General features: G+C 43.9%; 2 protein-coding genes across 4 annotated transcripts in view; one reads left to right on the forward strand and one right to left on the reverse strand.

Annotated features, from left to right (window-relative positions):
- Nucleotides 1–19076, forward strand: part of wwc3 (WWC family member 3) — a 30757-nt gene extending 11681 nt beyond the window's left edge. The window contains exons 2-23 of one of the 2 annotated variants that reach the window (XM_078285749.1): nt 312–421; nt 2051–2254; nt 2822–2898; nt 3942–4021; nt 7057–7186; nt 8142–8291; nt 8622–8695; nt 10571–10819; nt 11986–12075; nt 12185–12756; nt 12880–13000; nt 13350–13433; nt 13522–13608; nt 14605–14800; nt 15419–15589; nt 16009–16130; nt 16421–16568; nt 17031–17195; nt 17402–17494; nt 17611–17841; nt 17932–18059; nt 18303–19076. In XM_078285749.1, coding sequence (XP_078141875.1) covers nt 312–421; nt 2051–2254; nt 2822–2898; nt 3942–4021; nt 7057–7186; nt 8142–8291; nt 8622–8695; nt 10571–10819; nt 11986–12075; nt 12185–12756; nt 12880–13000; nt 13350–13433; nt 13522–13608; nt 14605–14800; nt 15419–15589; nt 16009–16130; nt 16421–16568; nt 17031–17195; nt 17402–17494; nt 17611–17841; nt 17932–18059; nt 18303–18369 — 3349 coding nt within the window. In that variant the 3' untranslated portion in view covers nt 18370–19076. The remainder of the gene's footprint in view (nt 1–311; nt 422–2050; nt 2255–2821; nt 2899–3941; nt 4022–7056; nt 7187–8141; nt 8292–8621; nt 8696–10570; nt 10820–11985; nt 12076–12184; nt 12757–12879; nt 13001–13349; nt 13434–13521; nt 13609–14604; nt 14801–15418; nt 15590–16008; nt 16131–16420; nt 16569–17030; nt 17196–17401; nt 17495–17610; nt 17842–17931; nt 18060–18302) is intronic. The other variant, XM_078285750.1, reaches the window with a different exon arrangement.
- A 652-nt stretch (nt 19077–19728) lies between these two features.
- On the reverse strand, nt 19729–26071 carry traf3ip2l (TRAF3 interacting protein 2-like). Of its 2 annotated transcripts, XM_071913332.2 has the most exons (10): nt 25811–26071; nt 24203–24301; nt 23212–23894; nt 22870–22912; nt 22687–22751; nt 22495–22592; nt 22307–22375; nt 21933–22049; nt 21708–21782; nt 19729–21345 (listed from the first exon to the last, which is right to left on the reverse strand). In XM_071913332.2, exons 2-10 carry the CDS (start codon nt 24265–24267, stop codon nt 21199–21201), a joined length of 1362 nt encoding a protein of 453 aa, XP_071769433.1. In that variant the 5' UTR covers nt 24268–24301; nt 25811–26071; the 3' UTR covers nt 19729–21198. The 2 variants fall into 2 exon arrangements, with proteins under 2 accessions (XP_071769433.1, XP_071769434.1); XM_071913333.2 differs by lacking the exon at nt 24203–24301.
- Between the last annotated feature and the right edge of the window lie 19 nt (nt 26072–26090).

Here is a 26090-nt window from a genome sequence, read left to right on the forward strand (position 1 = left end):
TGTGTCAGAGAAAATCTTTCATTCTAATCAAACCAAGCAAAGCCTAAACATTAGCATCTCATTTTCTACCCGGTGAGGCAGTCGAGTATGAAAGAAATTAGTGGAAGAGAGGATCAACCAGCAAAGATGGTTCATAGTCTGTCATAGAAGTGCATAAATATTTGTTTGTATTAATCATTTAAGAACACGGTAACTTCTTTAAATGTTTTTGAATGTGCTATGATTTCAAAAAACAAAAACCATGGTATCATGAAGCATTTATGTGTATTCCTTGGTATTACTGTTGCAGTAAATGGTCTAAATCCTTGCAGGATTACCAAACCCCTGACGTTCGCCGACTGCGTTGGAGATGAACTGCCTCTAGGGTGGGAGGTGGTTTACGACCAGCAGGTGGGAGTTTACTACATCGACCACATCAACAGTGAGTACATCCCCTTCCTCTCTAACCCCAATGTTGTGTGAAAACAAAATCTCTATGAATGGTATGAATCGTCCAGCTCATGGCATGAACAAGGATACTGAATAACATACATGTAGCCTGATCAATGGAGGTGTCAGCCTTGTCGGTCTTGCCCAATCCGAGAATGGATGGAAGCTCTGGAATTTGTTTGCTCTCTGACCGATTTGCCTGTTTTGGCCTTGCGTAATTTCTTTTTGACAAAATCTTTTGATACAGCAAGCCGCAGTTAAACCAAGCAGCAACCAGATCAGACTCTGACTCACCACATCATCTTATATCCTATATGGAGACGACTCAGCATTGTTTTCTTCACCGTTGTTTTACAAGTTAGTAGATATTGATTGTCAGGTTGAGAGGAGAAAGAGATTGATAAATTAAATTCAGTGCTAATAGTAGATTATCTCAGAGTTACACTGGCTATTTGGAATGGAGCGCTCTTGACATGGATCACATTTGATCATTGTGAGCAGCACAACATTTATCCGTGACTTTGGAAAACATTTATTTGTAAAAAGGAAGTGTGGAGGGAAGGGGTCCAGCATACCGGCTCCATACATCCTGTGCCCTTGGTCTTCTCAGACGTGATCTCATGAACTGAGCAGCTTTTACACATGCATGTCACATGATTGGCATCTATGACAGTTGAACATCAATACAACATATTCAGCACTCTTGAAGAAACTGTTGCAGGACCTTCTGATGTTTTTGATCAACATTATGACAGTTGGCAATAGGATCCTTTGCTTAAAGGTCCAGTGCAGTGAGAATTGCATTTCTCAATTTCATGGTATAATAATAAATTACCTGTTAATGTCAAGTTATCCAAATCACTGTAACTGTCAGCAAGAAATTTTAAATTTGACTAACGCTCTTTGAAAAACTTTCCCTCTGGTTGTCAACAGAATCAGATTTACAATTCCAATCTACTTCCTGGTGTAAATGATGTCACCTAGACCCAGGCTTTGATGAATGCGCTGATTGGTTGACAGTGTGCATAGTTAATCAGGTGTCCCATAGTGCAGTGGTTCTCAACCTTTTTCATATCAAGGACGCCTAATTTTGTCCACGTTTGGGCCCCGGACCCCCATTTGATGAGATGTTGTCTCTCAAACCCAAATCTGAGAATATTTTTTATTGTCAGATATGATTTTGTCCAGAATTCCAGTCTATCTGTATTGTAGGTAGAGAGATAACAGTGAAACTATGATCAAAATAGTCATTCTTCTACATTCTCTAATTGTCTAATGGTGAAGTTTAACAATTCATTAACTTGCTGGGGACCCCTGAAACTCCCTCAAGGATCCCTGGTGGCCCCCGGACCCCACGCTGAGAACCACTGCCATAGTCTGTCAGACAATAGCCTGCCAGCTACTTGCCAAACTAGACAAAATCTCTGTGCCTCCATTGTTGCTGGGTGCCAAAGTTCCAACACTGGATATAAATATTGTCTGCAGTGGAAGGTTCGGCTTTCACTCAGTCCTACAAGCTCTGATGATATTCATTGTGTTTGAAATCAACATCAAACTTTTCCTGAGGTGAAATCATTGCACAGGATCTTTAATAGGCGATATTGTTGTGTGCCGCTGTCAGAGACAACCCAGATTGAGAACCCGCGGACACAATGGCGGCAGGAGCAGGAGCGCATGCTGAAGGAGTACCTGGTGGTGGCCCAGGAGGCCCTCAACGCCAAGAAGGAGATGTACCTGGTGAAGCAGCAGCGTCTGGAGCTGGCCCAGAAGGAGATGTGGCTCTTCCACGAGCTCTCCGAGGAGGACAGCCGCTCCCTCACCAGCAGTAAGACCGGCTCACCTCAGACTCACTTCACTAATGGGGAATATGTATCAATCAAAGTCCCATTCTTTCGTGTTTTTGCTAAAGCGTATACCCTCATGCCAACCCTCCCCTCTGCTGACCTATTTATCAGAAAAAGCGCCTGGCCTGAACATGCCGTATTCTGGGCGTCCTTGTCAGGATCTGGTGGGGTTTCACCTTCCAAAGCCCCATCCCCCTTCTCTCTCTTCCTCTCACCCTCCTCCAATCTGGTTCACCCCTCCCTACCTTTACCATCTCCACCCAGTTTACCCTTTAGCCCCAGTCAGCTGTCAAACACACAGCGTCTAGCAGCCATCCACAGAGAGTCAGGACTGGGGGAATCCTCCACGCCTCTGCTTCACCTGCAGAGGACACTGGATCCCTCTCCGCCTCCTCCTGTGATGTGGTGAAAGTCTGTCAGAAAACACACAAGTCTCAAATGTTAACTAACTGCTTCTCTCTCTCTCTCTCTCTCTCTCTCTCTCTCTCTCTCTCTCTCTCTCTCTCTCTCTCTCTCTCTCTCTCTCTCTCTCCTTTTCTTGTTCACAGCGCTCTCTGGCTCGTCCTCAAATGCAAAATATGACCCTGACCAAATCAAAGTGGAAATAGCTTGTAGGCGAGAGCGGGTAAGTCGTTATCAGAGGAGAACAATGGGCTGCACCCAGCCGGGGTGAGGGGCCCTTCTGGGCAGAAGGGGCTCGGGGTGTGGCCCCTACAGGATACTGTGGCTCTGGCCAGGGGCCTCGAGAGGATGAGGATGAGGATGAGATCATCATCATCATAGGGTCACGTAGAGGCTAGGTCACTGACTCAGAGGGCCAAGTTAGACATTTCTCTCTGCTCAGTCATATGAGAAGAGTGTGTTTGCTTGATTAAGCATGTTTCAACCTAAAGTGCTGTGTTAAAAAGATGAATAGGCTCACGTCATAGTTACTTTAAGAATCACAGTTAAAGGTAATATTTATAACTAGATTTCCTTCCTTAAATATTGTTGTTAAGTGCAAAAATCTGAGTCAGAGTTGATCCTAAAATTCAGAATTGAGAAGAATTGGTGTTCACCTTTTTGTGTGTGGGAGGGAGGGAGGGTTATATGACAGAATATGATTGTGGTCCCTTCTGATCTTATGGTGACTTATTATGAAGAGTGCTGCCACTGAATTATAGTCTAAATATAGATTGGTCATAAGCAGAAACACCCTAACATGGGCTTACTAATAGACCTAAAGGTGACAATTTGATCTAATCAGCAAAGCCTAGAGCTATGGCAATGGACAGTGACGTTTCCATTAAAAATGTCATTGCTTATCATTTTTGTTTCTGTACATTTCTATATAATGTTGGGAAAATTATTGTTTTACATTATTACACCAAAATCTTTTTCGGTCATGTTTTACACAGCTATAGTAAGTTGTGCTACATCAGTAACAGATATCCTGATTTTTAATATTTGTCTAAAACTAAACTCTAATCAGACACTTTGTCAGGCAAGAAAAACCTGAGTGTGTGTGTGTGTGTGCGCACACATGTATACACACATGTGTCTTTTGTATAAACACAGTTGAGCATTCCTCTATCTGAATAGTCATGACTAAGCAGTTTGGCTGCTGCTGGTGGTGAGAGAAGCCCATTGTGTGCCATGCTAACCCGGAGTTCGGCCCTGTGTCCGCAGCTCTCCAGACTCAAACAGGAGCTGGCCCAGATGAAGCAGGAGCTCCAGTATAAGGAAATGGGAGTGGAGACCCTGCAGGAGTGAGTGTTCCTCTCCCTCTGTGTCCGCTTCAGGGCCCCAGGCCCGCCCTTCCTCCCATGGCCACCCTTCTCCTTCCTACACCCCCACCCCTGGGCCCGCTCACAGGCCTTCTCCCTCTCTCAGATAGTTTTATTCTCTGGTTCTCGTTCTTTATCTTCAACTTAACGTAAGCTCTCTGTTTTTCTTCCTTCTATTCTTACAGTTTAGCTGATCCTCACATTCTGAAGCCTCTCCCCATGTCTCCCTGTGTTCATTCATATTCCACAGTGACACAGATTTCCCTTACAGTTAATCACATGGGAAATTTCCAACCCTCTGCTATACATAACTCCGGGGAGTGATTACATAGCAGCTGTTCTTGACACTGGACTAATACTGAATGTGGTTTTAGTTGGTTTTCTTATTCAAAATGCTAAGGAAAACACTACATCCCTTAAAAATAGTTCACATGGTTCTCAGCTACAGTTTGATGTGATTTAATGATGTTATTTAGATATTATTCAGTTCAGTGAAGCAGCAAATCAGTGACATTTAAAAGATTTGGGGGCAAAAAGCTCTTTTACCCATATAGAAACTGAGAGGCTTTTCCACGAACTAAGGAGATACTGTTCTTTACCATTTTGTTTGTTAAATAACCGTGTAATGCTGTTAGTTTGTGTGGCTTTTTAAATGCATATACATAGTTACGTTTTTTGTGCTGGGAACATTTCTGAGCGGTTCCAAATTTCATGTTCGAAATAGAAGCTCCACCTCTCAGAGAGAAAGAGAGCGTTTGAGAAAGGCAAATGGAGAGAGTTTCGATGGAAAAGGGGACTCCACCTCAGGAAGAGGATGCACCAGTGGAGTGCAGGGAGCCAAGGCTCAGCCTGGAGAGGAAGTTGCTCCGTGGAGAGGGAGGGGGGGAAAGGGGGAAGGGGGGGGGGCTGAGAGCAGTTTCAAAAACACAGAGATATCTGGCAGCAAATTCCTCCGCACTTCCTGAGTCCTGGCAACAGCCCTTATCTCTTAGATAATACACAACTCGAGTGATTCCCAGAATAGCCGGGAGAATACACAGCTTGCAGAAAACATGGATGCATCCTCCTCTTGAGAATCTTTTTTTGTGTGTGTGTGTTTATGTATATGTGTGTGTGGTGTGTGTGCGTCCTATTGTTTCTTCTGGACTGGTTTTGCCCAGTAGGGTTGAGGCCAGGACGGACCCTTCGGCTGTTGTTTTTCAATCTCAGCTGTTGTCAGCAATATAGCTAATTGTTCCCCATGCCATGTCGCATCAGATAAACCAAACAAACAGCTTCTGACGTGGAAATCCCCCCCTAATCGGCGCTGCTCAACTAAAAGCAGAGGATTCAGGAGTTAGATTTATCTATTTTGGACAGTTTTGAGTCTAGGTATCTCCTCAGCTCATCTGTATCCCAATCCATCATGGCTTATCTCCTCAACTGCTCCCAGAGAAAATACGCTTACTCGGTTTCTGTGCCAACGTCTCAAAAGAAAGCAGTTTTCTTCAGATTGGTGATGCGGTATTAAGGACCTAATCGACGTAAAACACATTGTACGTGAAGAGAATAATAGCTATTCAATCTATTTTGAAAAAGCTGTTTACTCTTTTACCCAGTGTGTGTGCCGCTGTACAGTACGCAGGGTGGGGGGTTCACTACAGGCACCGAGGGGTGGGTAGTGGCACGTTTTGGTTTTTTTTTTTTTTTCTTTTTTGCTAAGCATATAAACTCCCAGGCCCTGCCAATGGGGTGGGGGGAACAAAGCAGCGCTTGTTTGGGGAGGAAGAGGCAGGGTCCGTGGATGAACAGTACCTGCTGTTGAAGGAGAGTGAAGGAAGCGGGCTGCGGTGAGCGCGGGGCCACGTGCCAGGCCCAGTGATGGAGGAGGCACAGCCAGCCAGCCATCCCGCCACCAGGACAGGGGGATTCACTTCAAATGAGCCAATTACAATGTTTTCATTAAGGTTATTTGCTGCAGACATAAATCAAATGGTATCTGGATGTAGTTTGATTTGTAACTGCGTCCGTAGAGAGAGCTGGCACTTGATACTGAGGGTCCGGAGTGAGATCGCTCATATTTCACTCCCCAAATGATGAGGCCTTTAAACGCTGAGACAATATCTCAGCGTGTTGAAACGGACAGAGATAAGCGTTTACTCTAGCCCGCCGTATGTGTTCCTATCCACATTACTTACCAAAGTCTTTCAACCGCAGTCCAAAGAAACCTCCTGAGTGCTTCAGGAGTATTTTTACCTCCCACACAAAACAGACATACTTCAAATGTCCTGCTGATGACTTTTCTTTTCGTGACTTTCCACCGAGATGTTTTCCAATATAAAGCAGCACCACCCTGTTTCTGGTGAGGAATGAGAGATGTCATTCCTAATTTGAGTCTTTATAATTAGGTGTGTAAAATGGGCGGGCTGGATTTTTGTGCAAACTATAATTGGGTGATTGTGTGTATTTTAATGCCCAGCGGGCAAATTCTAGCGTTCAGATGGCCCGTCTGAGTGGAAAGTTTTGGAATCTGAAGATTATTATTTTATTTTTTTTCAGAAAAAAACACTTATCTACAAATATTGCAAAGGCTTCCAATTTCTACCACTTCTCTTCATTTGCCACAGAAATGTGGCAAATAATAATTTTCACAAATCATTGCAATTTTAGTACAATAAATAGTTTTAACAAAGCGCTTGTTAACACCACATCATAACAATTTCATCCATTGACACACTTTTCACCAGTGCCCACACATTTCCCACACAGAAACAAGGGAGACATTGCAGAAAGGCTTGCTGTTTTCCTGAACTGCTGTAGCAAAGTTGAGCTTTGAATCATAGAAAAACCCCTGGTGTGAAATAATAGAGCTACTATTTAATTCCAATATTGTCCCCAACCCTGATGAGAATGCTGGAAAATGTGTGTTTTTTTGTCTGCAAGGCTTATCCTTTAAAATACTGTAGGTCAGACACCAGGTTTGGACTTAAAGCTGAAGCAGACATGTTGAACTGTTGCTGTGTGTTTCTGTGTTACAGGATTGACAGGAAAATGTCCTGCAGTCAGACAAACTACAAGCTGGATGAGGCTCAGGCCATCTTCAATGAGCTGCGCAGCATCAAGAAGGCGATCAGCACAGGCGAGAAAGAGAGGCAGGACCTCATCCAGGTAAAGAAAAACACTGATCACCACCAGAGGACTTAACTCTTCAGATCGTTTTGTTGAAATATTCTATGCTGACCTCTAGTGTCTGTTAACCTCTACTGTTCTGGTGCTTCTCATTGTCTTTTTTGCATATTCAAAGACAGATTTCCTAGCAATGTCACCCACTATTTGTGTGCACATACAGGAGTCAGGAAACTTTAGAAAGAAACTTGCATGGGTATGAACACAGGAGCACATGATGTATAATAAGATGCCAAAATACGCACTTTAAACTGGTATGATTTTTTAAACTGAAGAAATGTTCAAAGGAGTGTAAATGGTGCACTTTAAAAAGAGAGTTTTGACATTACAGTACTGTGCATAGCATCAAGCAAGCATGCCTACAACAACTAGAATGCACCCAGGCATAAATCTGAAGATGGAATACAGCAAACGTTGGATAAAAAATCATATAGCTACATATTTGCGCCCAATAGTCTTGTTACAGTTTCCTGTAGTGGAATATATTACCTTGAGAAAGAGCTAGACTGTATGAAATCAGATGCACACCAACAAGGAACTACAGCTTCAATTACAGAATTTCACTGTCGATTGCTTAGAAGATAAACAGGGAAATTTAGCATTTCTTATGCTACATAAATGAACTATTTCTTAAAAATCAAATAATCAGGCTGATGATCTGACCAAAAACCTTACTATAACTTACTATAACAAAGATTTTAACAGTAAGATCAACTTGGGTACAATTTATTATTCATGAAAACCTCAAGAGAGTGAGATTTTTCCTTTAGGTGTGATCACTAGGAGTTATTCTGAGAAGCTTGATAACCAAGAAGCACTGGAGTCTGTTTACGTTGTTAATGCTTTGTACTGCTTCATCTCACCTTGTTTTCCCTCCAATGTAATACTGATAATAATTCAGTCAGTCTAGTAATCTAATCACCGTTGCATCGTACAGAGCCTGGCTAAGCTGACGGTGAACTTCCAGAGCAGCTTGTCTATCGGCGACTCGGCGAACGAGGTGGTGAACAGCACTGGAACCGTGGGTGACTCGTGTAATCTGCAGCAGTACTGTGACACTGGCTGTCAGACTGACATCATGGGAGAGGTAGGGACAACAGACCCCCCCCCCCCCCCCCCCCCCCACCAGAGGAATGATGTCTAAATAATCTGATTTACATTGCAAGGATCTCCCTCCTATCTGCCCTTTTATACTCCCCCTCATAGATTTTAGATGACTGCTAATATTCTGCTAATAAGCGTTACTGTACAGCTCAGCCTGTATCAGTTGGTTGTATTTAGGGATTCACTTGTTAGAGGAGGCGGTTTTATTTTTATTGGAGCACAGCTTTGGTCTTGAATCTACATTGTCTCTGTGCGTGATTCTTTCTTTTTTTTAACTCACTTTTAATCTTCTTTTTCTCTCGTTTTCTTAAAGTATGGTTCCCAAGATTCCTCGCAATTGGTGGACAAAGTTAAACTCAACTGGCAGTACGAGGAAGCCAAGAAAAAGTAAGTATTCTCGGGTGTTTCTTATTTATCAGTCGTAGTACTATGACGCACCGGCATGCAGCACTGACTCACCGGCCATGTCAGCCTGCTCTTGTTCCCCGGCTCTGCCAGTCCTCCAGTGGGACGATGTGTTATGAATAGTATTTGTGCCCGGTGGCCGAGGCTGCTGAGCGATGTCTGGCCAGCGGAATGAGCTGGGTGGTCACATTCTTCGCTGGCCGTGCTGCTGACTGTGTGCTGCCTTTGTGTATGTAGAGAGGGGGAGAGAGAGAGAGAGAGGGAGAGAGAGAGAGAGCACCCTGCCTGCTGCCTACCTCAGTGCATACCCTGCTTCTCCGCAAGGTGGTTTAACATATGCTGTGTGTTAAATATATCCCTGCTCAGTCTATAGTACAGGCTAAATGATGCATTGGCAAAATTATCACTTATTTTTTAAATAGGTGCTTATGAACTCTGCACAGGTATGTCATGAGGCTGCAGGTTATGTAACGATGGAGATGCAGCGCCTCGGACAGCGTGTGTCCCAGCTGAAGCAGCGGCGGTGATGATAGCTGAAGCAGCAAGAGTCACCGTGTTATTACACTGGCTCCATGCAGTCTTTTTTACAAGATTCATGTTGCTGTGGTGACCCAGCAACAGCAGTGCCAACCATGACATCAGGGAGGGACGGGGAGGAGGGAGAGAGGGAGAGTGAGAGAGGGGAGACCTGTGGAAACTTGCATGCTCTGTCACTGAGTCACCCGGTCTGAAATCCAACACACATAAACACAGTTATTTCATTCGAGCTAAAGACTCGGTCTGTGAGCTCCCCCTTCACTGCGTCTGAATAACGTCCCGGGGAACACACCTGTAAGGCTGCTGGCTGATGCACCAGTCAAGCCCAGGTAGAAATTACCAGGCTGAATGCTGTCATTATAGTCCCAGCATGCGGTGTCTGCGAGGCTCAAATATGAGGCCTTACTTAGAGGTAATCTTGCCATATTGCTATAAACAGTTGTGCAAAGTACACAAAATCTGTACTTCAGTACAGGTAACATTACCTCAATAACCTCTTATCCAAATAGCAGTAAAAAGTAGCCGTCTACTGTAGGAATTTACTTGAGTTGGAGTAAGAAAACAACAAGTGTACAGTTAAAAACGTCTAAAGTACTAGTGGCTAGTCACAATTAGTTGACAATACTGATTATTTTTCAAGTCAAAATCATGTTTTTTTATGTCAATGGAGCCAATATCATATTATCTTGCATATGGAGCCAATAAGATATGCAGTTTTATCACAAACCTATTTTCCCCAAAGAAACATGTAACTTTTAAAGCTGAACATAGACAGCTTATGATTTTTTTTTTCTTTTCTTTGTCCAACCTTAATTTGTAGTCTACTCTAATATAAAGAAGTTATGAGCATTAGAAACGGAGCAAAGCTGTTGTTGTTAACAGTGCAGATGACAGCATAGTGTATTGACAGTAAAGTGTCCGATTGGAGCCAAGAGAGAGGTAACAGGTATAAGGGGAAGGAGGAGGATGATACTTGGACATGAGAGCTCACTGTTGAGGTGACACGGACTTGATCCATCCCAGAAGAGTATTTTCAGGTGTTGTCTTATTCAGTTAACCCTCCCAGTCACATAACCGCACTAAACCATTTCCTCTAGCATTCAAACAATTTTTCTACAAAGGCTGACAGCCTTGATTGTGGCATAGCTACAACAAAGATGTTGTTTACTACAACAAAGAGTTTCTGTAGTAACCAAAGCGGTTGTAGCATGCACTTGTCCGCCTCTGACTATAAATCTGTCAGCTGTATCCAAGATTGACCCAGTCCCAGGTATACAGAGGAATTTAAAATATGCTAACAGGGACTGCTTGCTCTCTTAGGGTGCAGAGTATACAGCACCAGCTAGCACAGCTGGACAGTGAGAGCTGGTCGGGTCGGGCCGAGGCGGACCGGGACCGCGACTTCCTGCAGCTTCTGCGTGAGAAGGAGGCGCTCCTGCAGGAGATTATCCTGGTCAGCAAGCAGCAGCACCCTGCGGAGACCCTGCTGCAGCTGGAGGAAGAGCGCAGCAGGCTGGAGGAGGAGGTGCAGAGGGCCCACAACTCCCAGAGCCAGGGAGCCAATCAGAGGCGAGTATGACGACCTGTCACACTGAACTGTTAAAGCTGGTAATAGTCTATGCTGAGGCAGACTGAAAGTTACTGTGATAACTTTATTGTTTTCCTTTACTGGGTGTATCTCTTCCCATTCCTGCATGTATGGGATTACCTGCAAACCAGCACTGTGGAAATGAGCAGCAGCCTTGATTTAATATTGGAACAAACTAATTTAGACATGAGACAGAAGAAGTAAGGCCGAACTATAGTGTTGATCAGTGTGTTACCATTTTTTCAACATGTGAATAATTTACTGCATGGATATGTGCCATGCTGCTTCCCCATGCTATGTGTAAAGTAAGCTAATCAAGAGAAAATAACTGAAATGACTCTTCCTTTTTACATGTGAAGCCACACAATGTCTTACTGTGTGCTCACTATCAGGTTATCTGTTAGTTTTGCAGTTATTCCCTTGAAATCAGAGGGGTATATGGGCGCCCTCATAGCCCTGTTTGGCCTGTAAGATGAAGGTACTATGCTCACTGATATGAACCCGCTGGCTGCTGCACACTACAGTGGAACAGAAATCCAAAGAGGGAGAGATGTATCCATGATTGGTTTGGTTGTCAGGATAGACCACACATATTGCAGTGCAATTTAGCTGCCTGTCTGTCTGTGGAGAGCTAGAAGGTAACTGAGTGATTACTTTACTTAAGCAATAAGCCACGACAGGCTGCGGTTTACAGTGATTTTAGCTAAGAGGCATTGATGCAAAGCAGTTGTTGCAGTTGTCATGCACCATTGTTATAATAATAAACTTAAACATTGTTTATTTTTAACGTGTAATAATGAAATAATAATAATGGAATGTTATTTCTCTGCCAAGCAATATAATTCTTTTTTTTTAATTTATAATTTTTCAAACTTCATAACATGTACATACAAATAGACAAATAATAATGAGGGATATAAATAAGCAATATAGTTCTTAATCAGCAGATGAACAGCGTGGTTGCTAAGTGACACATAAGCCTAAGTATGAGGTGATTTGCGGTTAGTGCATTAATATTTACTGCTATCCAGTAGCAGGTTTTATTGGGGTATTTTACAACAGCTTTAGGCGTGACTTGTGATTTAAAACTGAGAACCGAACTTCCCTGTATCTAATTAGTTGTGCATCACTGTGTTGCTGCTGACAGGATCCTGCAGCAGGAGAAGAGGAATGTTCTGCTCAGGCAGCTGGAGGAGGCGACGCGCATCACCACCTACCTTCACTCCCAGCTCAAGAGGTGCGGCACGCTCTCGTTCTGATCTCACCTTATTGTAATGCTTCTTTATCAGATTATTTATTACATCTCTTTATTGTCTTCCTCTCTTCTTTGCTTCTCCTCTTCCCAGCCTGTCAGCCAGTTCTCTGACGGTGTCGTCCAGCAGCAGCCGCGGCTCGCTGGCCTCCAGTCGGGGCTCGCTGGCGTCCAGCCGAGGCTCCCTCAGCTCCATCAGCTTCAGCGACATCTACGGTCTGCCCCAGTACGAGCGTCACGAGGGGGGTGGCGACCCCCACGACCCCCACCTGCGCTACCTGCTGCCCCCGGAGGCCCTGTCCAGAGACTGTCCCGTATTCCCCGCCGACCCCCTGACCCAGAGCAAAGCCAAGCGCTCTCACGACACCCCACAGTCCCTGGCCTCCCTCTCCTCCCGCTCCTCGCTCTCCTCCCTGTCGCCGCCCAGCTCTCCCATGGACACGCCCTACCACTCCGCCCCTCAGGACTGCCCCCTCACCCAGATGACAGAGGAGTACATGGAGCTGGCCGGCCGCGGCCTGCTGGAGGGCCTGCGGGTCCAGTCGCAACCCGCGTCGCACGCCGCCTTGCCGGGTAGCGAGGAGGCAGGCGGCCCCGCCGCCGCGCATCAACTGGAGAACAAGAGTCACAGAGACGGCGGCACTCAGGGGGCTTTCACCTCCACAGGCAAGTGAAGGAATCTGCTCTTTATGCCTAGGGAGTCGCTGTCCGGGGGAAACAGTCTGACGACGGCTCTGGACAAACTGCAGTGATACATAATAATACAGGACCAAATGTTTTTCTCTGCAGGAGTGACTCTGCGGTGCAACAGCGCCAACAGAAGCGGCAGGAGGGCCAGGCGAGTGTCTGCAGGCGTGTCAGAGGACGCTCTGGCCACAGACAGCGGGGTCTTTGAGGCCTGGGGCAGAAGGTGAGAGGAGGTCCGCCCTAACAATGTCAGGAACGTCCCAAAACATAAACACCCCGCTCTCTGGAGCACCTGCGCCGCCTAGTGGCGGCGCACTGGACCAGCATTGTAATGGGGTTTTGTGCCACTTAGCACTTTGAATAACAAGATATAGTTGCAGTATTTGTATCCTGTTGTTTTCAGCAGGATTTGATCCCATCGCTTAGGCAGCGTCAGTATCTTGTTCTTGTATTGAAGCAATCAGGCAAGACACCCTCTAGTCTCCTCTAGGAGAATTTTCATGTGTATCTTTTATTTTGAGAGTGCAAAACAAAAAACAGTCTGTTTACTCACTGTTTTGTCATTCCTCCAGTAGGGCGGAGGAGTCGGAGGAGATGGCATACATGAAAGAGCTGACGCCTGTGAGCGAACCCACCCAGATCCAACTTGGGTTATTGTGAGTAGACTGTTGGTGTTTACATGGGTGGCCCGCTCCGTCCCTGTTAATGTCTAACAGCGTATGTCTCTGTCTCACTTTACTGCAGATGTGACTCCACTTCACAATCTCTCCTACTACATCTGCTACAGCTCAAGAATTTGAACAAGTCCATTGTGAGAGACGGCTATAAAGTGTGAGTACAGTGAAATAAATGCTAAAAGAGCTGTTCATAACATGACAAACAGTATAGTCAATGGCGATGATATAAAATAGTTATATACTGTTTCAAGACAAACGGGGATAGAAGGTAACAAGACAAACAGACATGTACAATACCAGGCACAGGAGCATTTCTTTAGCAAGATATCATCTAAGAGAAACTTTAAATCTTCCAGTGTTATGAGTTGGTCCAATTTAAGAGTCTTGCAGCTTGTTCTACCTAATGCTACATAACAGTAAAACGCTGTCCTTCCTACTTCTCTATTCATACATGGAATATCTAATGTCATGAATACCTGTGATGGAGTGTGTTTTTCCTGTTGTTCTAAATCTTAAAAATGGTGAAACGTAAAATGGCAGCTTATTTAGGAGAGCTTTCTAAATGAAGGCAGTGTTGCTGAGTTGCTAGTGTGTGAAGAGAAGGCTGCCCGACCTTTTCATAGAGATTACAATGAGCTCTATAACTTATCACCTGTAATACATCTAAGTGCACTGTGAGGCTTCAGAGTATGAGCAGCTGCCTGCATGTAAATTACATCAGCCAACAGTGATAGAAGTGTTGCTTGGCCAATCTGCAATCTGCTGCTTGATGTGAGGTACCGTTTATTCCTGAAGAGAGAAGAAACCCAATTTGAATTTCAACTTCTTAGTCAGTACGTCATGAGTTTTAAAGAATAATTTTGCAACTAACCAGATACCTAACTACTTGTAACATTGGATCTTTTGAATTTGAACCCCAGTTGTAGTACTAATGTTAAAAATGCGAAATATTTTAGACCTTTCTCTTTTGATCTGAGCAGAACATTGAGTCCCTTCCAGCTCCAGACGAACTGTTCTGAACCTGCACTCTGACTGAGAGGAGAATTATCCTGGAATCAATGACATATCCGATGATTATTATTATTGTCGTTGATAATGAGCATGAAACTCTCACTATGATCATCACGTTCTGTCTTTCGTCGATGCTCAGGTATGTGAAGGTGCACTTAATCCCGCTGGACGCCGGCAGGGCCAGTGCGTTTTACTGTTGTAAGGCGCTGGAGCCGCAGTCGCAGATGACTTTCAACGAAGGCTTCCGCATCCCCGTCCCTGCAAACGCCCTGGCGGTGTGCGCCCTGCAGCTGTCCGTCTGCTCGCTGGGACCGCAGGCTCAAGAGGAACTGCTGGTGGGTCAGCCTCCGGAAACACACTGTCCCGTTACTGCTGCTGATGGAGATCTACGCCACAGCAGTCCGGCTTTTGTTCACGTTCCGAAAAGTTCACCGATGCTGTAGGGATCGACCGATGTTGCTTTTTGAAGGCTGATACCACTGCCGGTATTTCTGGATTGAAGCTGCAGATAGACGATATTTTGTGCCAGTATTCAATATCTTTAAATCAATTCCATGGCAATAAATACAAACGTTCAGTGTTTTATTCTTTTTTATTCTTTTTTATTCTTTTATTAATTTTATTCTTGGCAGGGGGGAAAAGCCTCTGAAACAGCATTTAGACAATCATATAACTTTAAAACTCTCCGCTGAATCCTTGAAATGAATGGAATGCACTAAAATTAATAAATAAAAATAAAGTTTTATTGCAGTTTTTACAGACTGTTTTGACATAGCTGAGGTCAGGGAGGAACGATGAAGGATGACACTGACTGGGCCGATATGAGACTAACAAAAAGCCAATATTGGGCCGAAAAATCTGCAAACCGATATATCGTTCTAACTCTAGTTAAAAAGTTTTGTGTTTTACCTGCGTGTGTGTGAACTTGTGTGTGTGTGTGTGTGTGCTTGCAGGGTACGGCCCAGGTGAGCCTGGCAGAGTGTGAGGGAAGCACAGAGATGGTTTTCCGCTGGCTGCGAGTCCAGACGCTGAGCGGGACGGAGTTGGCGAGGCCAGAACACAAGAGCCTCGGCCAGCGCAGACAACATGAGAGCCAGGAAGAGGAGCAGAGACCCAGAGCCACGGTAAACACACACACACACACACACACACACACACACAAAACATTGTTAAATAATAATAGAGCAACAACCTGATATCACATTCATTGAAAAGAAAGCTCAATTTTATAGATCAAAAAGCATTTTTATTTTGGGGATGTAACGTCCTGAGCAGTAGGTCCCATTAATACATCAAAATGTAAATCATACTGTGCCTGTGGGAGAAATTCCTCTTTTCACACATTTGCGGAGCACCTTTTAGCCTTCGGTCTGCAGGTGTGTGACTCATTAAAGTTAGTAATTGACAAGAATGTTTCATGTGAGCCAGACAAGTCGTTGCAGTGCGGGTTCATCCAGCTTGGGGCTGTGAGAGAGAGAGAGAGCGAGAGAGAGAGAGGGAGGGAGGAGTTTTGACGGCGTTGGTTTGTTTTGTGACCCTGCAGGACACCGTGTGCGCTCTGCTGTCCCGCACCACCACCACCCCCCATCTGGAGGAGGGGGACGGGGAGCTGGAGCTGCAGCGGCTGGAGAAGAAGGAAGAGCCGGGGGAGGCGGTGTCCGAGAGGTGCCAGCATCTCGCGCTCATCGTTTTCACGCTCATGCCAAATTCCGTCACCGTTTGCATCCTTCACAGTCACACATATCCAAAAAGCGGCCCCCTCCGCATCCAGAATATATTTGTTTTTCACCCATACTGTCATACACGACCTTGTTCTCAGAAACACGGAAATTTGTCTGACCTAACTTGCGTAATTCCTCGCCTTAGCGGCATTCCAGTCCCACAGTGACTCACGGCTGAGCTAGCGCTGATAAACATGAGGGGAACGCTGTCAGTGATAAGGGTGTATTTTCCAGGAGCTGGCAGGCGGAGTCGGTGGACAGCGGCTGCAGCAACAGCACGGCGTTTGCGGCGGCGTGTTTAGAGGGCCTGTGTGCAGAGGGCATCTGCATCGCCACCGGAGGGCGCTGTGACCAGCCGGCCAGCAAGCCCTCCGCACTGAAGGTACAAGGCTGCAGCGTTGTTGTTGCACTGCACAGTTAGTCACTCTGTGCACAGATGGCTTTAAGGCGTTGCTGATGTGTTGGGGCAGGTGGAGAAGACCTGACGAAATCCACTGTGGGGGAAACGATGTTTGGTGTGGAATAATTAAAGCACGGGAAATTAATATACTGTACATATACTGTTTATTTGTATGTTCGGCACCAGTTTTTAAGATCTATGGGGATGTATCTATTTTCTAGTTGTATCTGTTTATCTCTTGTATCACCTTTTATTCCTATGTTTTATTTATTCTTTCTTTATTCAACTTTATTTTAATTGTGGTTACATCACTGTCTCTTTGGGCTGTATTGTGTGTAAAGCACTTTGTAAACATTGTTTTTAGAAAAGTGCTATACAAATAAATGTACTATTATTATTATTATTATTATTATTATTATATTATGCATACACTCTATTTTTCAGGTGGAGAAGGCCACCATGACGGAGGGCATGTTCCCGGAGCCGGTGCGAGTCCGGCCGAAGGAGAGGGGGGGCCGCTGGGGTCACGCCTCGCCGTTCATGCGCAGCAGCACCATCGTTCGCTCTCAGACCTTCTCCCCCGGTGCTCGTAGTCAGTACGTCTGCAGGGTGAGTGTTTGCACACACACACACACACACACACAAATGTGTGAAAAGGAGAACATTTACGATGCCCCTAATTTTGAGTCTGTGTATGGACAGCAGGCAGTTATTGGTGCTGGTGACCTACATTTACTGTGCAGCTGTTAAAGAGCCTGTTTTAACAGCCTGGTGATAATCCCTTCTGTACATAAACTACTGTGTTTACCTTTCAGTTGTATCGCAGTGACAGTGACAGCTCTACTTTACCAAAGAAATCCCCCTTTGTCAGAAACACATTGGAAAGGAGAACGCTGCGATATAAGCAGGTACAGTCTGATTGTTATTTCTCAAGCAACTTACAGTGTACTTACAGAGTATCCAGTTGGAGTATCTGAGGTGTGTGTGTGTGTGTGTGTGTGTGCGTGCGTGTGCGTGCGAGCAGCAGTCGTACAGGTCCTCCCTGGCTGAGCAGCCGACTCGTACCTCCCTGGACCTGGAGCTGGATCTCCAGGCCTGCAGGACGCGTCAGAGGCAGCTGACGGAGGAGCTGAGCACGCTGCGGGAGCTGAAGCTGCGCCTGGAGGAGCCGCAGGCCAGGGAGGCCACCGAGCTGCCGCACTGGGCGCTGAGGGACGAGCGCTTCCGCTGCCTGCTCAGAGAGGCCCAGAGACAGGTGAGAGCACTACAGTGACTTTTACAGCCGCATGGCCACAGGAGATTCAAACGCCCCTAAAGAAAAGCGTTGTGTGTTTCTGTGCCGCAGGCCAACCAAAGCAAGCAGGAGCAGCGTCAGGAGGAGGCGGCAGAGAGGAGGCTGAGGAAAGCCTCCAAAGAGGTTCTGCAGATGAGGGGGCAGAGCCAGAAGGAGCCCCTGCCTGTGCAGACCTTCAGGTGGGGTTTAGGACTTATTCGTACTGTTCCCCTCACACTGAGTAAATCTAGTCCGAAACACGTTTTCAATTAGAGAATCACATTGACAGAAACATTTAAATCTCTATCTGGCATGTGTTGTGCCATATAGAGAAACTTTCTTTATCTTGTACAACACTAGTCCTTACTATTATATGATTGTCTTTTACAAAATGCCATGAGAAAGAGAATGTGTATGACAATAAATTGTGTTTTTGTCTACAGAGAGAAGATGGCTTTTTTCACAAGACCAAGGTTCAACATACCTCCTTTGCCAGCTGACGATGTATGAGAGCTTGCCTCTGTATTATGTGACTAAATATGAAGTATTTGTCGAATTTTGTAAACTCATGAAGTACAAAGTGTAGTTATTTCTACAAAGGACACAGGCAATGACATGCAGATTTTGAAGATTAGAAGGTTTCACATTTTCAGAGGTGTTTGTGTGGCTATACTTATGAACATAAACATGCACACAAACAATTATTGACAACAGCGTGGCTGTTCATTTCCTTTTTGGGGAAGAGGCCTTTCATAAGAAAACAGTATCTCTTTACTCTTGTATGAGTTATTTCTGTTGTTTGTGCTTACAAAAGGCTGGAAGACGGGAACAAAGTCAGTTTGAACAAATTCACTGTACTGTAACTTATTTTATAGTACTTTTCCTTGAAGGAAATTAAAACGCTTCCTGCTTTTAAGTGTATTTTGTAGCTTTGAACAAATAGCACTTCAGTGTTTTTACATACAGTAAAATGGAACTATTGTCTGATTTTGTTTCTGTTACCTAATTCTTAAGAGTTATTTACATAAAATGTCACTTTGTAATCCACTTTTATTACAGATGTCATCGTCCTTTTGTTGTTATGTTATTAAAATTAATATTAATTATTTCATGTACTTTTCAATATATGGATGAATATATGAAACACTGTATTCAGATTTTTTATGATGTCTGTATGAACATCTGCAGTGTTACCTCTTGTGAAGATAAAACCATTAAACGACGTCTTGATGCTCTAGTTTTTGATCAGTTACATTTGATATGCAAAGTCAAAGAGCAGGTAATAACAAACATGACTTATTTAATGAGTAACCTCTTCTGGGATTTTCTTACAGTGACTCTTGTTTTTGCTGTAACCACAAACAGGTTGTGATGACCCATTTGAATCTAAACCTGCAGATTCTTAAGAAGTCTACCGCACACCAGGAAAGGTAGCTTTGTCAGCTAGTTGTCTTCATACAACATCCTGTTTAAGCCTTTCCACATAAGCCACTAGAAGTTGGGTAGAGGCAGAATGTTGTAGCTCTACTTGTTTGCTCTCAGGTCAGGTGGCTCTGGCAGAGCAGAAACTGTCAAACATATTTCTCATCCAGTAGGCATGCATGAGGCATTTCTAATGATCTATAATTAACTGCAATGCATACCTAAAATGTTAAATTCCTCAGTCCCACGCAGGCAAATGCAGCTGACACGTTTCAGAAACACACACTCAGCCCTCCAGGCAAACCAGTCCCAGGTCTCTGCTTGTCTGTCGAGTTAACCGAGAAGTTGGGGGCCACTTTCACAAACATGTAGTGGAGATGTTTATTGCAAACAATCTGTCTGCAACTTAGTCTGTGATGCAGACCAAAGGAAGACATTATTCGGTACCACACAAAACAATTCTTTTATTATTTATAACAGCTTTTACATTTTAAAGTTGTGTTTTTTTATTCCACCAAGAATTGGCACAGTACAGCCACAAATTTCATTTTAAAATTATCTGTAACATCCCGCATTTCTGTATGTGGTGTTTGACCGTTTTAATGTAACTTGAAGTATCAAACATAACCATCCAGCAATCTTGTGCCTGACTAAATTGTCAATTGGTTTTACAACTTGTAGTTTTCATAAAAAGCAAATAACAAAGAAATATCTAATGCTGAAAAAATAATGCATAAATAATTTCCGTTTGACCATGATTCAATTTCGCAACTGCAGGTGTGTATAAGAAAATAAAAAAACATAATAATTCTGTCCGAATCACTTCTGCAGACGCACAGTAATCACACTGCAGCACAGGAGATGACGGCTCATTCTCTTTGTGCAGGACCAAAGCACATTTCTGATTCAAAAAGTAAAAGATTGAAGTTGAAGCATAAATGAAAACCAACCAGACTCAAGTTACCTGAGAGAAGAATCAGAATAGAAAAACTACCATTTTCTCTCATGACAATTAATATTTACCGTGCATTAGCAAGGCACATATTAAGACATTGTTTACTTACATGGTCAACAAAACTGAACAAATTAAATTGATTTTTTTATGCACTGCCTGTTATTATTTTACTATTCACAGCAAAACCGGAACTCCACCAGTTGGACAGGTGTTTGCCAATAAGATATGCTGCAGACTGTATTATGAAAGACAACATGCCTGACGCAGAGTGCGCTGTGGGATATCTGTCAGTGTTTACATCTCGTAAACCGAGGCCCTTCTGGTTCCCTTTGTAAATACACAATCATCAGACGATTTATTGCTCATACCTGTTATAGCTTTAGTATGAGAACATATGCATGTGTGAGAAAATATCTGATTATTTCCTTTAATTCAAATTCTAAGAGCCATACATTTTAAACTATGATTTAAGGAATTATAAAAAAAAAAACAATCTGACATTGTACTTGTCAGGTTGTAAATGACTAATTTGTAACAGCCCTAAAAACATGACATCGTACCGATCATGTTTTGGTGGGTGAAACAGAGGGCAGTCTCAGATAAAAGATGAAACATGAGAGATGGTGCACCCTTTGATCAAAAACTCGTCTGTCTGCTTGTGGTATGAAATGTAATAACATTGGCACGGTCCCATACGTTGCATGTATTTGGAGTTCGTAGGAACAAATTAAATATACTTATGCGTCATAATCCAGGAGAAAAGTTCACAAAGCAGCCTCAACACGTCCGACAACCTCTCTCCTCTTCACAAACAAGCCTGGGTCATGCCTTACACGCGAGTAAAAGAAGAAAATATCTGCACATCAGTCCCCATTCACCTGAACGATGGCCGCTAGTTCTCAAATTGGGGACTAAGACAATTTAGATTCTCGATCCAGTCAGTGTCTTCAGATCAGAGGCTTCTATATGGGGATGGAAACAATGGTTGGTAGTTCTCCAATAGGAGGTGGATTATACTTCTCCACCCTCATCAGGCGCCGCAGAATGTCGTCCCGATCGCGCGGCCATCCGTAAACATGGGTGTTTTGGAGCCAGTTAGGGACGTGACACTAGGATCGAGGCACAGAGAGAGGGAGAGAGAGAGAGAATGAGATAGAATGGCAACATTAACAGTACATAAATATAACCACCGCAGCAGAACAAGGAGATAATGCAGTACAACATGAGACAGTTGAGGTTTGGGGGTTCAATTATACCACAGACTATAAAAAAATGTCGTGCCATGTTTGTATCTCAAGGGTAATGTCCCAGTAATATGATTAGGTATGTGTGTGTGTGTGTGTGTGTGTGTGTGTGTGTGTGTGTGCTGCATGCATGTCATAGCACAGGGAATTGGATAATCAAACGTTAAATGAGAGGCAATATAGCTAGAAATGACAGGCATTCTCACTGTGCGGAGTATAAGACCTACCTTTTTAGCTCCAGGAAACAAGATGGGAATGAATCTGAAATTCTTGCTTCCATTCTGAATGAATTCATTCTGTAGCTGGATGGCGAAAAAGAATGGAGAAAAAGAAATTAGAATAATAAGAAAGCTCAACAGACCTATAAGTGAATAATCGATATCAAACAGTCTTAAGGAAAGCAGCCTAAAATATGAGATGATTCTGGTGGAGGAGTGGTTGTGGACTCTCACCTGTTTGTGTATGTAGACGGTGTTGAGCGTCCTCTCATCGTTCTCCAGGCTGACCGGGGAGGCCGTCACTGTCTCATAGTACTTCGGACTGATGACGATGATGATCAGATACTCTTTCTGTGCGAGGGGATAACGTGAGGATGACTACATGTTGATAATTGGACCTGAGAATGAGCAAAACTGCTCAATATTACAGGTTTGCTCTTTAGAGAAAAATCAGCGTTGTTGGAGATGCTGGGATGGATGAGGTTAAGTTTTCAAGAGCTTTCACATCCTTCCCAGTTGGTCAGATCATCACAATAAACCCCTTGTAAGAGGAATAAGATAAATGATCTCAACAAGTTCAGATGGTTAAAAAGGATCTGTGTTTTTACCTCACTGAGGTATCTCTCCATGAAGTCGATCTTGCTTATGCTCCTGAACTGCTGCTCAAACATGTCGATCTGAAACGAAAACATCAGTGAAGTCATTTTCCAGCTGATCTGTCCACAATGTATGCCAAAACTCTCCCTGCAATTAAACTGTCCCCGTGCCAAAACAAGAGAAATAAACAAGTGCATACATGCGTGTCAAAGCCGTTGTGTCGCAGCAGAGCAACAAAGTTGATGATCTCATTAACATGCTTGTCGTTGTCCGCTTCGTAAGTGACAAAGACCCTTCCTGTATTCATGAGCAATAAAAGAATGAGATGTCATTTTCTGGAAACAAAAAAAACATATAGAAGCATATAACATAGATCTAGTAGTCTACTTACTCTGCTCCAGAGAGAGCGGTGTGCTATAAGGAGGATTCCTCTGTTTAGCTGGAGTGTTGTGGCCACTACATGGAGAGAAAGATAATTTTTTATCAATCTCAGAAACATGCTGCATGGGCTGTGCAAGTCAAATATGTCTTGCTACTCTAAATGATACCAAGCAATATCATTACAAAAACTCACTTCTGCATATAGCCAGCTCCAGGAAGTCTGCAATCATCTGCATCTGAAGCAGTAAAGAAAGAATGAAGAAAAAAATCATGAATAGGACAGATCACACCAAATCCACTACTCTCGCTTTTTAATATATCTATCTTATGAATGGTGTGTGTAACTGGGGTTACTTGTGTCACTCTCTTTTTTTAGCCTTTCTATTTGTATTGTATTACTCTTATGTACATTGTTTATTACTCATTAGTGTACTGTCCTATAATGTCCTGCCTGCTGTAACACTGCAATTTCCCCTTGGGGATCAACAAAGTACTATCCCATCTTATCCTATCCTAAATAGAACGACAGACTCACAGTACGGGCCATAAACTGGGTGGTATCCAGGCCTGAGGTTTTGGGGGGGCACAGGCCCCCTGTTGAAGGCGTCTGCAGGGCATTGTGCGCAGCAGGCCGCACCCTGGGGTGAGCAGTAGTAGGGAGACAGGGTGTGGTGATACAAGTTGGCCGATGGCGGGTTGGAGTGCAGGGAGAGGGGCTGCTCCAGACTGGTCAGACTGCCGCTGTTGCTGCCTGGGAGGGACAAGAATTTGTTCCTGGAGTAGGAGCTCTCCACAGAATATCTGGAGTGATCTTTAGGGGAGAGACAGGAGGGCAGGCTGTTTGGATAGCCCGACCAGCCGCTGGCGAAGCTGGGGTGAAGCCAGGAGCCGTCAGCCTGACTGGGGAAGGGAGTCGGCTGGCTGTAGCCGGGCGGCAAGCCGTGAGGCGGCTGGTAGGCGCAGTAGCTCGGCCCGGACTGGTGGGGCAGAGCGTGGCTGCGCTTATGTTCCTGATCTCTGCTCAAACCCTGTCGACTGAACAGAGACTCGTCGGTGGAGGTGGCGTGCTGCGGGAGGGGGCGGCGCCCGTCAAGATGAGGGGTGGAGTCTGACTCGGGCACCACGCTGCCTTCACACTCCTCCTTACTCATGGTCTCGTCGTCCTCCTCCGGAGTGTTGTGGTGATCTCTCAGGTATCTGCCCAGCTGGTTGACGTGGCTACGAGGGAGGAGCGGTTTTAGTCACAACATTCGTTTGGAAGGTGGTTGTCAAGACCACTGAGGATCTGTGTGGTCATGATTCCTGTAAGCGTTAAACTGTGTTCTACTTTTATCACTGCCTATCAAAGTCAGATAGCTACTGTGGTTAGCTCTAAAAAGAAACAACATCCACATTTCAAGTCCATATCAAATCAAACAATCTAAAGGTGCTTACTACAGCAAGAGGCAGAGTGTAGATCATATGAATTGTGCACTTGCTACTGTATATCATGTGTAAAACTGATGTGTATTTACTGTCATATTCACCTATTTGGTGCTGAAGCTGAGTAGAGTGGAGCGGGCAGCATCATTAGGCCTCTTCCGCCTGACATCCATGTGTGTCAGGTTTAAGCTGCACACAGCATTCTGTCGAGGTCCAAAGGTGTCATTTTATTTTATCTTAAACAATGATTAACAAAAGTATCAGGGTGCCGATAGCAAAATATTGTGCTTTCAAGTAGAGCAACTTCATCTTTGCATATTGTGCTATCGCTGTACAGCTGTGAAGTTAGTATTCATGAGATTTACAATGCAATTTTTATGAGGGTCAAACAGCTCAGACTTTTCTACTGAAGTTGGTGTGATGTTCATTTGCATGAGAGCACATTAGGTGTAGGTAGGCCTATAATAAAGTATGCATCTCCCACACAGGGGACTTTTTAACATGTGTGGTTGTTCATTTACGAACTACATCATTCTCTGGAGAGAAAAAAAAAAAAAAACACTCGTGGGGATAAGGAAATGATGTCTCACACTGGCAGGAACAAGCCTCAGTGATGGAAAATCAAACCACAAAACATCCAGAAGATAAAATTTCTCATGGGGTTTACTGAGTAATGACTGGTTTGGTATGATAATGCAAACCTCTAATTGTCAAACGCATCAATTACAATGGCCTACAAACATTAAAAACTATATAAACTGTCTATATAAAAATCTGTAACTCTTCAGTCTTCACCCTCCCCACATGCAAACTTATTTTTTTAACTTAATTTATCTTAAAGAGCCATGTTTACACCTGGAAAGACCTGTGATCATAGTATTGTTTCCAATGAAATAGTGATAAATAAAAGGTGGATAAACCATGATCAAACAAACACCAATTTAAACAAAAATCCATTACATTTTTCTAAATTCATACTTTTTTTCTTAACAGACCCTAACCACATACAATTTAACATCAGCAGTCTTAAAGAGCCTGGTATCAGCCTAAAAAATGTGGATAAACTCTATTCCACGAATAAAACGGTGGGTAAACTAGTTTTAGGTTGCTTTACCCTCCAGTGACTCCCTAATTGTTCCTGTAATGTTAATTAAATATTCAACATGTTACTTCAGTTTACAGGGGTGAGAGCCGCTCGCTTGTACTTTCCACTGTGACTGTTGAAGTTGACCCAGATCTGGCTCAAACAGGTAGGTAGCTCTGCTTACCTAGGCTACTTTATTATTTCGTGCTGATCTCGTGCACTTTGTGGTTTAAGGGGAAACGTGCACATAAAAAGGTGCAACTAAACCCACCCCCCAAATCTTTAAATCTGCAGTGTTGTGCACAATTTTGATGCACCTCTTCCTGCCCGTGTTTTCCCAAACCCAGCCTCGACGCGGTACTGTATATTAGTTACTGTACACATTTTACCCCAAAAAAGTAATCTAGGTACCCGTATAAAAGGCTACCACATACAGCAGGTCAACAGCCAGTCTAAATATGTAGTTGGGTTTTTTTTTTTAACTACTGCTTCTACCTGTGAACCAGTGTTTTAGTTTAAAGCCTTAGAAGTACACACAAGCCTTATACAATGTACACAATCGAAGTTTTCTTCGAAACATTATAAAAGAAAACTAGAGATTCTGTTGTATAATTATTACTTTACTTACCGTCGCTGCCTGAAGTTAAAAAACACAGGTAAGTTAGGCTCCTCGTTATCAGCTAATTTACTTTCACGTGAGACCGACGCGGCGTAAAACTTCACTTTAGTTCCTTTAATTCTCGTCTCGTAAAATACTTTAAGTTTTGTAGTCGGACTCTTTTTTTCAACCCCTTGTCTTCCAAAGATTAGAAAATAAAGACGCACAACACCGTTTTGCGCTTAATGGAGCTCGTGCGCTGCCGAGCCGAGTAACCGCCCCGCGGTCTCGCTCCACCTTTTACCACCAC

The sequence above is a fragment of the Centroberyx gerrardi genome, chromosome 9, assembly GCF_048128805.1.
Source record: "Centroberyx gerrardi isolate f3 chromosome 9, fCenGer3.hap1.cur.20231027, whole genome shotgun sequence".
Taxonomy (NCBI): Eukaryota; Metazoa; Chordata; class Actinopteri; order Beryciformes; family Berycidae; genus Centroberyx; species Centroberyx gerrardi.

Excerpts from the sequence above, each read along its gene's own strand:
- traf3ip2l (XM_071913332.2), bottom strand. The coding sequence starts at position 24,267 with ATGTCAGGCGGAAGAGGCCTAATGATGCTGCCCGCTCCACTCTACTCA. Across the intron at positions 22,593-22,686 it reads ACCGCTCTCTCTGGAGCAGA|GAAGGGTCTTTGTCACTTAC; the intron begins GTAAGTAGACTA and ends TCATGAATACAG. Across the intron at positions 22,050-22,306 it reads TGGAGAGATACCTCAGTGAG|AAAGAGTATCTGATCATCAT; the intron begins GTAAAAACACAG and ends CCCCTCGCACAG.